At 49.9% G+C, this 15,591-nt stretch overlaps 2 protein-coding genes across 2 annotated transcripts; both read left to right on the forward strand.

Annotated features, from left to right (window-relative positions):
* Window positions 1-3,502: 3,502 nt before the first annotated feature.
* Ttc24 (tetratricopeptide repeat domain 24) lies at window positions 3,503-9,110 on the forward strand. Its single transcript, XM_032896943.1, has 10 exons — window positions 3,503-3,526; window positions 3,702-4,386; window positions 4,545-4,748; window positions 6,035-6,163; window positions 6,285-6,397; window positions 6,827-6,925; window positions 7,783-7,880; window positions 7,997-8,076; window positions 8,684-8,762; window positions 9,029-9,110. The coding sequence occupies exons 1-10, from the start codon at window positions 3,503-3,505 to the stop codon at window positions 9,108-9,110; spliced, it is 1,593 nt and encodes a 530-aa protein (XP_032752834.1).
* A 4,331-nt stretch (window positions 9,111-13,441) lies between these two features.
* Naxe (NAD(P)HX epimerase) lies at window positions 13,442-15,515 on the forward strand. The gene is made up of 6 exons (XM_032898109.1): window positions 13,442-13,646; window positions 13,735-13,843; window positions 13,947-14,057; window positions 14,141-14,254; window positions 14,853-15,000; window positions 15,259-15,515. The coding sequence occupies exons 1-6, from the start codon at window positions 13,483-13,485 to the stop codon at window positions 15,459-15,461; spliced, it is 849 nt and encodes a 282-aa protein (XP_032754000.1). The 5' UTR covers window positions 13,442-13,482; the 3' UTR covers window positions 15,462-15,515.
* Window positions 15,516-15,591: the final 76 nt, after the last annotated feature.

Here is a 15,591-nt window from a genome sequence, read left to right on the forward strand (position 1 = left end):
GAATGTGAGTGCACTGTAGCTCTCCTCAGAAACATCAGAAGAGGGCATCAGATCCCATCACAGGTGGTTGTGAGCCACCTTGTGGATGCTGGGATTTGAACTCAGGACCTCTGGAAGAGCAGTCAGTGCTCTTAACCACTGAGCCACCTCTCCAGCCCTGGCTTTTCTTGATCAGTTCAAGTCTGTGGCTTTTGGAGGATTGAGTCCGCTGACGTTTAAGGTTATTATTGAAATGTCTGTGTTAATTGTGATCATGTTGATTGTCGGTGCTGTTTGTGTTCTCCCCATGGTGTTCTGTGTTTTATTAGTTATGGAAGGAGTTGCAAGGATGTGGTGGATGTGACATTGCAGGGAACCAGATAATGGTTCAGAATGATGGAGGGTCCTGGAGGGGGCTCCTTAGGACCCTTGGATAAAACACTTTCAGGCCCTGCCCCGCCCCAGATTATCCTCAAGGAAAGCCTGCTGAATTTGGGACCACTCAGTGGCCTAATTGGCCTGGACAGGCTGTACTAGCACCTCTGAAAGCCAAGCCAGACCAGAAGCTTCAGCCTGTCTGGAGCATGGATATGGCCCTGGGTACCAGGCCTGCACAAAAGCCTGTGTTGCAACTGTGGTCAGCGCATCTACTTCAGGAGTCTGTTTCTGGGAATGGCCTTTCTACTTAAAAAGCTTTTTCCCTAGGCAAATGGGAACATTTACATTTAGATGCAGCCATTGGTGGTAGGTTCCTGGGTTGGTGGGGTTCGTGAGTCCTGGTGATTGCAGGGCCTCCTGTCCTCTCATCAAACAGAACCTGGAGTTCAGTGTATTCATATACATAAAATAAATAATTCTTTAAAAAAAAAAAAAAAACTTGCAGTCACCCTGTAGCAGATGGAGTTCTTTGTCCTTTCACATCACTCTGAAAGGGAATGATAAGCAGGGCATGGTGACACAAACTGTAATCCCAGCACTCAGGAAGCTAGCTAAGGAAAGATCACCTCAAAAACCTCCCTTAAAATTAAAATTAAAATTAAAAAATAAGGTGGAGGGGTTGGGGATTTAGCTCAGTGGTAGAGCGCTTGCCTAGGAAGCGCAAGGCCCTGGGTTCGGTCCCCAGCTCCGAAAAAAAGAACAGAAAAAAAAAAAAAAAAAAGGTGGAAAGGGATAGACGATCTTCATGGCTATAATTGGATAATAGTCTCATGGCATTTTGATGTATTATTTGAAGGAGCTGGAAGATGTGTCTGCAGGGGTGGGGCAGCTGAGCAGGAAGGGGGAGGTGACTATGCCTGTGCACCATTAGGGTTCTCCGCTAAGATAGGCCAGCACGGCTGTCACTCAACGGATTACCTGGGAGTAGGGGACAGTGTCAGGTGTCTGGTAACACAGTTCTGAGCTCCAAGCTAGTCAGAAGTAACCTGAGTCAGCAGAACCATTCCAGACAGCCACTATGACTGTGGAGAAAACAGTAGAGAGGTAAGAGGTCCTGTGGTGGGGACAGCCAGGAGTGCCTCAAGGTGGGGAGCTTCATCAGGTCAGGATTTTGTGTGTTTTCAGAAGTAACTCTTCCTAAATTTCCCTCTCTCTCACCCTCCCTCTCTCCCTGCCTTTTCTCCACCACTAAGCTAAATCCCCAACCCCAGAGAATATTTATTTGAAAAGAGGCATCCCTTCTGCCTTCTTCTCTGTAAAAGAGAAAAAAGTGTGTGTGTGTGGTGGGGGTTCACTTTTCAGCTTTTTTTCCTGTTTCCTGGGGAGAGAGGGAGGCCAGGAGAAATGTGCTGATGAGAGGAATGTTTCTGAACCTGAGCTCTCTGGGGACCAGAGCAGAAACCACCTGACAGAAAGTAGAGGAGATAACAGGAGACATTGCAGACAGACCCCTCCCACATCGGCCTCAGCTTTGAGTGCCCAGGGCTAGACTGGCACACACCGGAGCTGACTGTGCTGTATTCCCATTGGTTTATAAGGCAGCAGCACATGTTCACAAGACCTTGCATGAGAGGTGAGAGGGTAGCCCTGTCTATGCTGTTTGGCTTTTGTGACCTTGCTGGCCTGGACTCACTATGCAAACCAGACTGGCCTTGAACTCACAGAGATCTGCCTGTCTTTATATCCTGACTTGGGATTAAAGGTGAATGCTGCTGTGACAGCCTTTGTTTGTTTGTTTTGCTTTAGGGAAATGCTGGGGCTCAGATCAGCTGAAAGACAAACTGAGTACTTTTTGATCTTGCAGAGACCTGAGCTCAGTTCCCAGCCCTGAGTTCACCAGGCAGCTCATAAGCAACTGGAAGTTCAGCTCCAAGTGATTCAAAGCCTCTGATGCACAAACCCACATGCGCTCATGTACACATAATTCAAAATAACAAAAATAAATCCTTTAGAAGTTGACTAAAAGATGGTAATCCCCAGGGAATGGCAGATGGTGGGTGCACAGTTGAGTCCATGTAGTGTCACTGAAATGGACCTTTGAAGATGATTTTAAATTGTATATGTTGCTGGTCCCCCGCCCTCACCCTGTGATACAGATTTTCTGTATATCTCTGGTTGTCTGGAAGACCAGGCTGGCCTCGATCTCAGAGGTCTACCTACCTTTGCCTCCTGAGTGCTAGGATTAAGGTCTGTGCCACCACACCAGGCTTAAAATATTTTATTTTTAAAATTATGTGTATGTGTATGTCAGTACAAGTGCCTGCAGAAGTCACAAAGTGAGTCACAGAAGTGACTAATTTAAAAGTTCACTAACCTTTTAAAGATAGATTTTTTTTTGTTTTAAGTAAGTGTGTGTGTGTGTGTGTGTGTGTGTGTGTGTGTGTGTGTGTGTGTGCACCAGAGACTTTGAATTCCCTGAAGCTGCAGTTACAGGTGATTGTGAGCAAGCTGTCTGACCTGGTACTGGGAACCAAATTCAGAACCTCTGGAAAAAGCAGTAAATGCTCTTAATTGCTAAGCCATTTCTCCAGCCTTTTAAAAACTTATTTTATTATGACTGTTTTGCTTGCATGCATGTCCGTGCACCAAGTGCGTATGATGCCCTCAGAGACAAGGAAGAGGAGTTGGAGCTGCTGGAACTGGAGTTACAGATGGTTTCAGTCACCATGTGGGTGCTGGGAACCAAACCTGAACCCTTTGGCAGACCAACAAGTGCTCTTACCTGCCGGGCCAGTACTCCCGCCCCAACCCTTCAGTAAACTCTCATTGAAGATCTAATTGCCTTCAACTCATTCCCAGGCTAGTGACACAGTGTGCTAAATGCAGCCGGTGGTGCAGCTCCGTGGCAGAGTGCTTGCCTTGAAAGTTGCGTTTAATCCCTAATACTGGGGGCAGACGTTAAGGCAAGACTTAGGGAGAAAAATCCTGTGAAATCAAAACTTTTGTTTGCAGGGACTTTTGTTTGGTGTGTTTTTGGTTTTGGTGACATGGAGGATTGGATTCATAGAAGCAGCTTTCAGAAGGTTACTTGGTCTGAATTCCTGACAAAGAACTTGGAAGAGCTCTAAAGAGAGAGGGAGTCAAAATGCTGCCCAGTGGGACACAGGAAGTAAGGTAAGAGGTCAGAGGAAAATCCTTGGTCCCTGGAGGTCAGAGGTGACCAAATTTCCCTTGAGGGCTCCTACTTGGAGGGGTAGAGGGAGAGAGCTAAGACTGATATGCTGACCCCTCTGTTCATTGTATCAACCCTGGGTCTTCCCCTATCCCCTGAGGACAGCCACTAGAAGCTTGAGACTGTGCCCAAACCCCCAAACTGCAGGAAGAAAAAAGAGAAAAAGAAGAGGCTGCAAGAAGAAGCCAAGATCCAGAGCCTCACCAGGGCTGGCCACAGGGCCTTGCATGCTGCCCAGATTCAGGAGGCCTTGGGCAGCTTCCAGAAGGCCTTCCTGCTGGCCTCCAAGGCCCCATCAACCAGAGATAGCCCTGTTCTTCGAGCCTGTGCCTTCAACCTAGGGGCTGCCTATGTGGAGACTGGAGACCCAGCCACAGGTCTTGAGCTACTTCTGAGAGCCCGTCCTGAAGAGAAATCTGCAGGCTGGTGTCATGGCGACCAGTGTTTCAATGTGGCTTTGGCCTATCATTCCCTTGGTGACCTGACTCAAGCTTTGGACTGGTACCGCAGGGCTTTGGGCCATTACCAGCCACAGGACTACCATGGGGAAGCACAGGCAAAAATAGGAGCCTGCTACCAGGCCCTGGGCTGGCCCAAGCAAGCAGCCTGCAGTTTGCAGGAAGCTAGCCAGGCCTATGCTCACACAGGCCGGCTCTGGGATGCAGCCGTGGCTCAGGTGGCTGCTGTGAGATGTATGCTGAGCAGCCGGCAGTATAGACTGAGTGAAGTGTTGCAGGCTCTGGAAGAGAGCTGTAAGCTTGCTGATGCTGATCGGGGCGCTGACCAGGGACTGCTGGGTGAGCCTTAATAAACAAGGTGTGAGATCTAAAGAGGTGCTGAGCCTAAGCCTGGCAGTGTCCTGAGGGCTGGGGGACCTGAAGAAGTGGTCAGGAGCTATACATGAGCCTTAGCTGCGGCTCACCTGACTATCAGTGACTTTGCTTCTATTCTCCAGGGCCGTTCTACAATGATGTAGGCATGGGTTACTTCCAACTCCAGCTGTTCCCTCTGGCAGTAGAGGCCTTCCTGCAGGCCCTACCCCTGTGTCGACAGGCAGCAGAGCAGGCTACAGTGCTTCAAAACCTTGGAATGACCCACAATGTCCTTGGCAACTATTGGGAAGCACAGGAGTTTCACCAGAAGGCTGTCGATCTGCATGGTGGGTCCCAGGGGCTGGGGAATGGGGCCAGGACTAAAGGATTAAAAAGAGGTTTCATGCCTGGGGGGAGGAGATGTGTGTGTGTGTGTGTGTGTGTGTGTGTGTGTGTGTGTGTGCGTGTGCGTGTGTGTGTGTGTACATATATACACATAGATCTGAAGTGTTTGCCCTGGTTCGGTTGCCAGCACCACATAAACCAAGTGCTCATCTGCACTCTCAGTGCTCAGTAGGGGGAGCCAAGCGAATCAGAAGCTTTAAGTTATCCTTGGCTACATAGTCAAATTCCAGCCCAGCTCGGGTTACATGGTATCCTGTCAGAGAAGAAAAAGAATAAAGTGTTTCCAATGAACCTGGTGGTATCGGAAGAGTTGGGAGGGGACTGAGGAGTCTGGGTCCTGACCTGTACAGCTCTACACCCAGAGCCCTGGCTGGCTGGATCTCTGGGAGCAATTATTAGGCTGGAACTACCTGGAATGGGAGAACCAGACAGAGCAGAAGGTCAGGGCTCAGTGGCCTGGGACTGCAGATTGGAAAGCCAGAAGCGCTGTCCTGAATCTCCTCCTTCAGCAGCAAACACCTTGCCATCTCTGAGCTTCAGTTTCCACACATAAAGATGGGGCTATGAGGGGCAGATGGGATGGCTCAACAGGTTAAGGGTACTCGCAACCAAGCATGCCGGCCTGAGGTCACTCCTGGAACCCGTGCGGATGATGGAGAGCACCTATTCCGGCAAGTGGTCCTCTGACTCCCATCTGTGCTCAGCCATACACCTCCAGAAATAAGTATGAAAAAAATGAAAAAATAATGGGTAGCTGGGGGCGTGGCTCGGTGGCAAAGCACTTGCCTGGTGTACACAGGGCCCTGGATTCCATTCCCAGCACTACACAAAAACACAAAAATAAAACACGGCATCCAATCACACAAGTGGGACTGTAACTATGACCTGGGTGCCCAGCACCTAAAGAGTTTTTTAACCTGCCTGGTATGGCGGTGCACACCTTTGATCCCAGCACTCCAGAGATAGAGACAGATCTCTGATTTATTTTTTTATTATTTTTATTTTTATTTTTTTGCCTCAACCTATTAACATAGTCTCCCAACTTGCTAGGGAGGTATTTGGGGTAAAACGAGGTGAGAGGCTTAACTTGAATAGCTTAGGTCTTTGTGGGTCACCTAGAGGTACTGAGGCTGGGCTTTGGCACTCCTGGCACCCTCTCCTGCTGAGGGCAAGGTCTCAATGCCCCAGGAACCAAGTCCCTATTCAAACGGATCTGTTCTGATTTCAGGCTCTGTGGGCCAGCGGTGGGAGCAGGGTCGCAGCTTTAGCGGCCTGGCATTTTCACTGAGCCAGCTGGGGGACCACAGGGCTGCCTGGGACAGCTATTTGCATGCCCTGCAGGCTGCCCAAGACACTGGTAAGAATGAGAGGGTTAGCTTGGAACTCAGGGTGGGGGACGCAAAGACTGAGGGTATACAATGCCGGGAGGGTCTGTGGAACAGGGAACACGAAAAGATCTTTCAAGTTCTCTTCCTTAGGGGACGTGAAGGGACAGTGGCAGGCGTGTGAGGGCCTTGGGGCAGCTGCAGCCAGACTGGGGCAACATGACCAAGCCTTGAAGTATTATAAGGAAGCGCTGGCCCTGTGTCAGGTGAGACCCTCCATGATGGCCTCCGACTTCCTGCTTTCCCCTCCTGCAGAGAAGCTTTCTCCGGCTGATACTGCTGGCTGATACTGCTGGCCTCGCTCCTTGCTCCCTCCACGTATTTACCGATTAGAAACACCATAATATCAGGTCCAGGTCTGTTACCTGGGGGAAGAGGCAGTCTGCCTACAGTTTTGTGCTCAGTGGCATAGTGGCCTGGTGGCATGGTGGCGGTGCACAAAGTGGGAATCAGACCCCTCACTCTTTCCCTCTGTCCCTTTTGTATTTTTTTTTTTTTCGGAGCTGGGGTCCGAACCCAGGGCCTTGCGCTTGCTAGGCAAGCGCTCTACCACTGAGCTAAATCCCCAACCCCCCTTTTCTATTTTTGCAGATGGCTCAGGCCATCCTCATTCCAACCCTGTCCCTCCTCCCCAGCACGAACCAAGTTCTATACGAGAGCGGCTTGTGGCTAAACTGGCAGATGCCACGCGGACCTTCGTGACTCAGGAGAAGCTAGCCCAGGCTCATTTTCTGGTAGTATAACACCTAAGACCAGGAGGTGGGAGTGGGGACGAGATGCTCCAGAAAGGATGTACTCAGGAATGCCACACTTAAAACCACTCCGTGTTCATTTGCCCCTGGGCTTGCATGAGGGATGCATGTATATCAGGTTATGGGGGTGGGGCAGGGAGGTGGATGGAGATTGTGACATACCTTTTATACACGGGCTGTTTCTCCGGATTTTAGCTGAGGTCACAAGCCCCATTGGGTTAAGGTCAAGGCCTTCAGGCATTTGTGGGAAGAGTTGGGAGGCCGTCCTTGGGTGCAATTCCCTAAATGGCCACAGGATGGGGGTGGTGCTCCAAGAAAACTCCAGGAGCTGTCTCGTTGGTAGGACTTCTTCAGGTCCTCTTGGACTCTATCTACTTCTAACGCATTTTGCCTCCCGGTCTCTCTCCACCAGGTCATGGGCTCTTGAAATGCTTTCCTCTATAGGAAACATCCTCTCACCACAAGAATGGATATTTATGCTTTATTATAGGGACTCAATGGGTTCAATGCCCTCTTGTTTTAAAGCCCAGGACACTGTATAATCTTCAAACACAGTTAAATTCACCTGAAGCAGAGAGGGTGTAGTTCAGTTGTAGAATGCTCGCCCAGCAAACGTGAGTCCCTAGGTTCAGTTACCATACTGGGATAGAGGTAGTTATCCTGGAGCAGGTAGGGGGTTGGATTAAAAGTCAAAAGTCTTAGGCCTCAGGGCAAGGCCTTCCACTAACTCTGACAAGCACACAGAGCCTCTGATCCAGCACCTAAGTCTGTGTGGGGACACTGTGGGGCAGTGATAGCAAGGCGGGTTTCCCCCATGCCATGTTCTCTGAATTCACCAGCCCTCTGTTCCTGAAAAACTCCAGACTTCATGGGAGGCCTCCCTAGAGGCAAAGAACTCAGCCAGGGTACACAGTAGTGCAGAAGATGCCCAGGACAGGTGAGCCAAGCAGTCCCGACCTGGTAGAAGAGGGTTTGCTGGCCGGGGGTGGGGAGCTGACCCCTGGGGTGTCCCACAGCCTGGCCACATCCAGTCTGTCCCTGAAAACCTTTCAGTAGGTCAGAAGAAGACCGTGAGAAGAAAAAGGAGGGGCTGATGAACATGACCATTGTGTTAGAACCTCAGAGACAGGACAGTGAGTGGAAAGATTGGGGGGTGGGAGGAAAACGCCCCACTCCTGCCGAAGGAATCCTCATCTCACCTTCCTGGTTCTCCCACCTATGCCTGTCACCCACCCCTGGCATCCCAGGTTGCCGACCCCTGCCTGCAGCAGCGTTTCCACATCTTTGGGGGCCTGGCCCGTTTCTCCCAAGGCCTTCCCAGATGTGTGTTGCCTGTTCCCTAGCTTTCATTTCAGCAACTTAAACTTTGTATCTTAGAGCACAGGGTGTGGAGAGCCAGCTCCATGTCAGGCACTGGGGCCTTAGGCTTTACTCCTTACTGGGCTGTCCCTGGAAACTCTCAAGCTCAGGGAGCTGAAGGCCTTACCATTTGGTGAGCTGGCTTAGATTCCTGATGTGTGTCCAGGGTCTTTCCTTCTAGGGAATCAGTCCTCCATCATTAGGCGATTCGTGTGGATCAAGCACCTGGCTTGTCCAGGGCATCCTCGAGGATGTGACCGATACATGGCTAGATATCCACCCACTTGTCCCCATCTTCGCTTCCTCCTCTTTCCCACTGTGATGTCCTGGTTATGAAGAGGCCTGTAATAAATGTATCCAACCCCCTCCATCCAGGCTTAGGAGCCTCAGTCCATCTTCCATCTGGAGGCCCATGGCCCAGAGGAGTGGAACATCTCGCCAACACAGCACCCAACAATAGGTAAGTCCTAGAGGAGGGCGGGGGCCTGGAGGATGGGCGGCTCCAGTAAAGAGGTAGCTTGTGGTGATTTTAACTGAGCAGGGCCACTTTAGGTTGAGGGAAGAAAACATCTAGTGCTTGGCAGTATCCCAGGCTCCTGCAAGGCCTGTCTGCAGGCTTGAGAAAGGCAGAGTCCTAAAGAAAACAGGGTTGAGAAGCTGCAGCCAGGGAGGCAGCCTCCTGTGCTTCTGCAGTTGCCCCATGACAGGCCCCTCTGCCTTGTTTAGGTCATCCATAGGGACCAAGGAAGCCCTGGGCAGGAACCTCCAGAGGACACCCATCCAGTCTGGCCTCTGCACCATCGTGTGACCTAGACCTGTTGGCTGCAGCGCTCACCTCCACAGGAACTTCCCAGTAGAGGCCTTTAGGGCCTTGGGGAGGACCTTCTTTAGTCAGTATGGACGTGGGCGTGGTGAACAGACAGCCAAGGGTTCTGCTGACTCCACATTGAGATTCCCTTTGCTCTTCTTTGGGGGAAGGTCTTTAACTCAGTAGACCAAAACAAAGAAACAAATGAGCAGTGAGCACTGACCCTTGCTTTTCTGGGTTAGAATGTCGTGACTGTTAAAGTTTTCCCCAGTTCTAAAAATGACACCCAATGAAGCTCAGATGACTTGGAATCACTGAGCTTCTCCATGTCCCCTTTTCACGTGGGAGGCATGAATGCCACACAACAGCAGATAAGAGAGCAGAGGCTCCAATCACTGTCCCCATGCGTATCTGAGGTCACGGCAACAATAATGATGCTTTGACATTTTTTGAGCTTCACACCCTGAACACTTTACAGGTATTTCCTCACAGGAATGCAGGAGGAAAAGAGAAGGCTGGGCATGGTGACACAGGCCTATGATCCTAAAGCTCAGAGAAGGCAGGAAGATCCCTGCTTCAAGGCCAGCCTGCGCTACGTAGCAAGACTTTATCTCAAAAAACAAAACAACTAGGGAGTCCAAGATTGGCAGATCTCTGGGAGTTTGAGGTTAACCTGGTCTACATAGAAAATTCAGGCCAGCCAGGGCTATATAGTGAGACAGTATCTCAACAAACAAACAAACAAACAAACAAAACCAAAAAACAAAAATCCAACAATAAAAACCAAGATGAAGAAAAGAAAGCTCAGAGGCTAAATGGGTTAAAGATTCAGTCATACCAACAGGACCTGGAGGCAGAACTGAGTGACACAGCCCACTGTACAGCCCTACCCCCACCCCACTCCCACCTGAGCTGGCCGGCAGTCCGATGTGATTTAGTACAAAATGCAAATCTGGGACCTAAGTGTAAAAAGAAGCATTGTTTCTACAAAGCTGAGTTGGGTCCTTAACAGACTCGTTCAATTTAGGTCACTTTTCAGTTTGTTTCTGTTTATTTTGCTTGCAGCTAGGGACTGGAGGCATAACAGGGCATCCTGTGCTAAGCAAGCATTCCACAGCTGGCTCCAGGCCAAGGTTAGTCACTTTCAAAAGCTGCAGTTGAATTAGACACAAGCAAGGGAGGTTTTACAAAGTGGCCCAAGTCTTAAGATTCTAGAGTAATCTGGCACTCTGCTTGCTTCGGACCATAAGCGGATTCCCTTTAAAGAAACAAACTAGCGCTGGGGAGGGGGGAAGCCGTTAGAGCACCGGCTGCTCTTCTAGATGACCTGGGTCCGTTCCCCAGCACTTACAGGGCAGCTCACAACTGTCTGTAGCTCCAGCAGATCCTGATAACCTCACAGAGACACACATATAGACAAAAACAAAATGAACATAAAATAGAGTCAATCCTAAAGATGCAAAGTGGGAGTGGGCAGTGTTGGAGAGAACGTTAAGAGCGTTTGTTTTTCTTCTAAAGAGCTGGGACTTGATTCTCAGCGCTCACATGGTAAATCACAACTGTCCATAACTCAAGTTCCAGGGGATCAGGGCCTTGAGACTTCTGAGGGCATCAGGCATGTATATGGTACACAGACATACACACAGGCAAAGCACTCATACACATAAAATAAAGTAAATCTATTTTTTTTTAAGAAGCAAACTGGAAATTGCAGTCAACGGGTAACTGGTAAGGTTTGTATAAAAAAAAAAAAAATTTGGAATCTTGCCAGGTGGCACACAACTCTAATCCCAGCTCTCAGGAGGCAGAGGCAGGTGGATCTCTTGAGGGCTCCTCTCCCTGCCCCTCCTGTCACAGTAAGTGCTCTTAACTGCTGACACATCTCTACAGCCCTGACTCTGACATGACATGGGGTTTCCACTGCATAGCTGCAGGGACTGGGAAAGTACCTCCGTGATAAAGAGCTTGGCTAGCGTGCACAGGCCATCCAGGGAGGAAGGAAAAGGCCGCTCCACTTACAGCGTCGAGCCAGCTATTATGCCAACTTGAAACAAGCTAGAGTTATCTGAAAGGAGGGAACTTTGACTGAAATGCCTCCATAAGTTCCAGCCGCAGGGCATTTCCTTAATTAGCCATGGGGGAGTACCCAGCCCATTGTAGGTGGTGCCATCCTCGGGCTGGTGGTCCTGGTTCTATAAGAAAGCAGGCTGAGCAAGCCAGCACACCTCCATGGCCTCTGCATCAGTTCCTGCTCCAGGTTCCTGACTTTCTTGATGATGTGCTGTGATGTGGAAGTGTAAGCTAAATGGACCCTTTCCTCCTCAACTTACTTGTTGGTCACGAATCATCACAGCAACAGTGACTCTCAGACTAAGACAAGCATCCTACCTTCACTCCAGCCCAGTAACAAGAAAAGAAGCAGAGGACAGCTTTTAAAAGTACACCATGAAGCCAGGCATAGTGTTGTATTCCTTTAATCTCAGCACTTGGAGTGAAGAGAGAGGCAGTTCTGTGTGTTCAAGACCAGCCTGGTATACATAGTGAGTTCCAGGACAGCCAGAGCTCAGGGTAAGACCCTGTCTCAAAAACAAAAAATCAAGCAAACAAAGTAATGCATCCCTCCAAAAGAGTACTCTATGGGAGTGGCTCTACCGCTCTGTCTGCCTATCCGTATCATTTCTGTTCATCAGTGGTCAACATTTAATTGCATGGTCATTCTTACCGGCTGGAAGGAGAGTAGAGAATGTTGGGTTTTGCTGTGCGGCCACGCAAACGTGAATATCGGGATTTGCTAGGAAAGGAGGGATGGGTTTTGAGGTGCAAATGATGGTGAGTGCCACACGAGAATGTTGTGATTGCACCAGGCCCCTAACCAACCCCATGGCCTTGCCCATTTATCTGATCGAGTAGTCTTATCTATGATAGGCTACAGACACGTTATGGGTTTGGCAGAATTAAAATGGAATCTAGATGCAAAGTCTCTGGGGCTCAGCAGGGACTCAATCCATGTGACTCTCGCACGGACTTGGAACCACTCCTCAAGGAAAACCTAAGAGGCCGCCAGGCGGCAACGGCGGGGACTGGTGCTCAGAGGCGGCCTTCCTGCAGACAGCTCTCATTGGTTGTCTCCTGAGATCTGTGGGTGGGATGTTTTTGGAATTGCTCTATAGTTACTCCCATCAGAATGAAGCCAAGCAGGATAAGTCATTATTATCTTTCTGTACCAGGATAAGTTGCAGAAGGCTGTAAGACCAGCTGGGCACTGGGCAGCTCTTTTTTCTCCCCCCTTTGAAACAGGAATAATAGCGTTGCTATGAAATGAGGTGGTGGTTCATGTTAGCATCTGGCATGTGTGTTTAACATATCTATGCTAAATAAACATGTTTCACATTGTGTTTTAAAAATGAATCTTTAGAACCACTAAACTTAAATAAAGCCAGCCACAGTGGCCCAGACCCGGAATCTCAACAGGAGGGAGGATCAGGGATGTAAAGCCATCTTTGGCAACATAAGATCCAGGGCAGCCTAGGCCACAGGGAATCTGACACCTCTGGTTCCTGGGGCACCTGAGGTCATGTGCACATACCCACACTCTGAAACAATCAAGAACAAAACCAAAAGTAAACTAAATAAGTATTTTCCAGAAAATGCGTAAGAAGTCTTGAGTAACTTGCAAAGGTGAAGTCACTCACATGCTAGTGAAATCAGAAAATAAAGCTAGTGAGGTCCTGGGTAAGACCATGGAACCTCGGACTCAAAGCACAACTACACGAGCAATCTAAAGTTCCTGCCACTATCGCAGCCTTACAAATTCTATACATCAAATAAGTAAAATAGACAGGGCAGAGGCCCACAAAATGAGTTAGAGGGTAAGGGCACTGACCACCAAGCTTGACAACCTGTGATTGATCCTCAGATCTTACAGTGTAGAAGGAGAGATAGGACGCACAGAAATTGTCCTCTGACCTCTGTATGTGCAACAGGGCACGTGCATGCCTCTTCCCTCCAACAATTTTAAATATTAAAAACAAACAAAAGCAGGGGTAGCGGGAGGTCAAAGATATTCCCTAGAAGAGATAATAATTCTTTTATAATTAAAAAAGCTGGGTACGATACATGTGTGCAATCCCACCTCTCAGCAAGGACGCTGAAGGCAATAGAGCTGCTTCGAGATAGAGGCCAGCCAGGACCACAGAGGGAGTGAAGCACATCTGGAACTTTGCAACGTTGGGGAAAGGTGAGAACGCAGGCCGGAACGAAGGTGCGCGGAACGTCTGATAGTCTGGGACTGGGAACAGACGGTTCGTGGCAAAAGGCGCTGGGGCGGGACGGGCTTGGGCATGCGCTGTGCAGGCGACGCTCTGTGTGTCGAATGTCCGGGCTGCGGACGCTGCTGGGGTTGGGGCTGCTAGTTGCAGGCTCGCGCCTGCCACGGATCGCAAGCCGGCAGAGTGTGTGCCGTGCAGGGCCCATCTGGTGGGGAACGCAGCACCGGAGCTCGGAGACCATGGCGAGTGCGGCGGTGAAGTACCTGAGGTACGGCCGCGCTCTCCCGCGGGGGCGGGGCGGGGCAGGCCGCGGCCCCAGCACCCCAGCGGCGGACTCAGGCCAGGACTTCCCTCAGCCAGGAGGAGGCTCAGGCCGTGGACGAGGAGCTTTTTAACGAATACCAGTTCAGCGTGGATCAACTCATGGAGCTGGCCGGGTTGAGCTGTGCCACGGCCATTGCCAAGGTACGTGGCACAGCGAGAAGCCTTTGTGAGGAGCAGGTGGGGAAGTCCCGGGCGGTGGAGCACATAGCGGTGACTGCCCAATCCTTTGCACTTCTGCCTTCAGGCTTATCCCCCCACGTCTATGTCCAAGAGTCCCCCGACTGTCTTGGTCATCTGTGGCCCCGGAAATAACGGAGGGGATGGGCTGGTCTGTGCGCGACACCTCAAACTTTTTGTGAGTATATGAACTGAGTTTTTGTGGCAAGGTATAAGGATTCTGGAACCGGAGATTGAATGGCTGTTTTCCTTTTCAACTAGGGTTACCAGCCAACTATCTATTACCCCAAAAGACCTAACAAACCACTCTTCACTGGGCTAGTGACTCAGTGTCAGAAAATGGACATCCCTTTCCTTGGTGAAATGCCCCCAGAGGTATGTGGGTTGATGCCTCATCTCCAGTAAGTACTGCCGCTGCCCTAACCCCTCATGTTTCAGACGAAGCAAGCCTGTTTAGTTTCTGTCCTAAAAACTGCTCTCTAAATAGAAGTGTAGATGCTTCTCCATATTGTGTGTGTGCCACGACTTTCCAACACTAGCAACTCCAGTCACCCCATTCTGTAGACACACACACACACACACACACACACACACCCGCAACGTGCATCAAACAGTATTCTGGCCCTCAGGACCTCATCCTGAACCTTTTCTATAGATGCATGCATGCATGCATAGATGGTGGGAAACCAAAACTTTTTCAAAAAACATTCTATGGATGACAATACTAACATGCAGAACTAGTCCCTCCTGGCTTCCAGTCTCAGGAAGCCTGAAGCTGGCAGTCAGCCTCTCACCACTGACAGGCAGGTGCTCAGAACAGAAAGTATGCCTGGATTCAGACTGGCTCGAATGAGCTACTCTTTACTGAGCCTTAGGGGACAATTATATCTGTGCTTCTGTGGTCAGTGGGTACAGGGACAGCCCTCCCTATGTGACAGCAGTTCCTGTCTTTCCTCTTCCTGCACCCTCACAGCCCATGATGGTGGATGAGCTGTATGAATTGGTGGTGGATGCCATCTTCGGCTTCAGTTTCAAGGGCGATGTTCGGGAGCCGTTCCACAGTATCCTGAGTGTCTTGAGTGGACTCACTGTGCCCATCGCTAGCATCGACATTCCTTCAGGTGCTGGGACTCAGATGGTGGGGGGAGTCATGCTCAAACCTGGCTAGGGCTGATACCTGGGAGCTTGGCCCATAGTATAGCCTAGGTCTAAAATAATCTGAACGTACCCTTTGGTGTTCCACATTAGGGCTGGGGGGCAAAGATCATGCTGGCCAGCCCTGTGGGAAAACATGAGCCTCATAGTACATGGGACTGAGGGGTTTCCTTCTTCCTTAGGACCAGGCCTTCGTACTTGCTTATATGACTTTCTCTCTTCAGGATGGGATGTAGAGAAGGGAAACCCTAGCGGAATCCAACCAGACTTACTCATCTCACTGACGGCACCCAAGAAGTCTGCAACTCAGTTTACTGGCCGATATCATTACCTCGGAGGCCGTTTTGTACCACCTGCTCTAGAAAAGAAGTACCAGCTGAACCTGCCAGCCTACCCTGACACAGAGTGTGTCTACCGTCTTCAGTAAGGGAGGTGAGGAGGCAGGTTTCTCAATAAAGACTTGGTACCTTCTATCTTGAAACTGGAGTCTTCTGGCCTTAATAATTATCAGTGGGTTATGCTTTCTCTGGGGAAAGCACCAGCATTTGTAAGCAATG

This window comes from Rattus rattus, chromosome 3, assembly GCF_011064425.1.
Source record: "Rattus rattus isolate New Zealand chromosome 3, Rrattus_CSIRO_v1, whole genome shotgun sequence".
Lineage (NCBI taxonomy): Eukaryota > Metazoa > Chordata > Mammalia > Rodentia > Muridae > Rattus > Rattus rattus.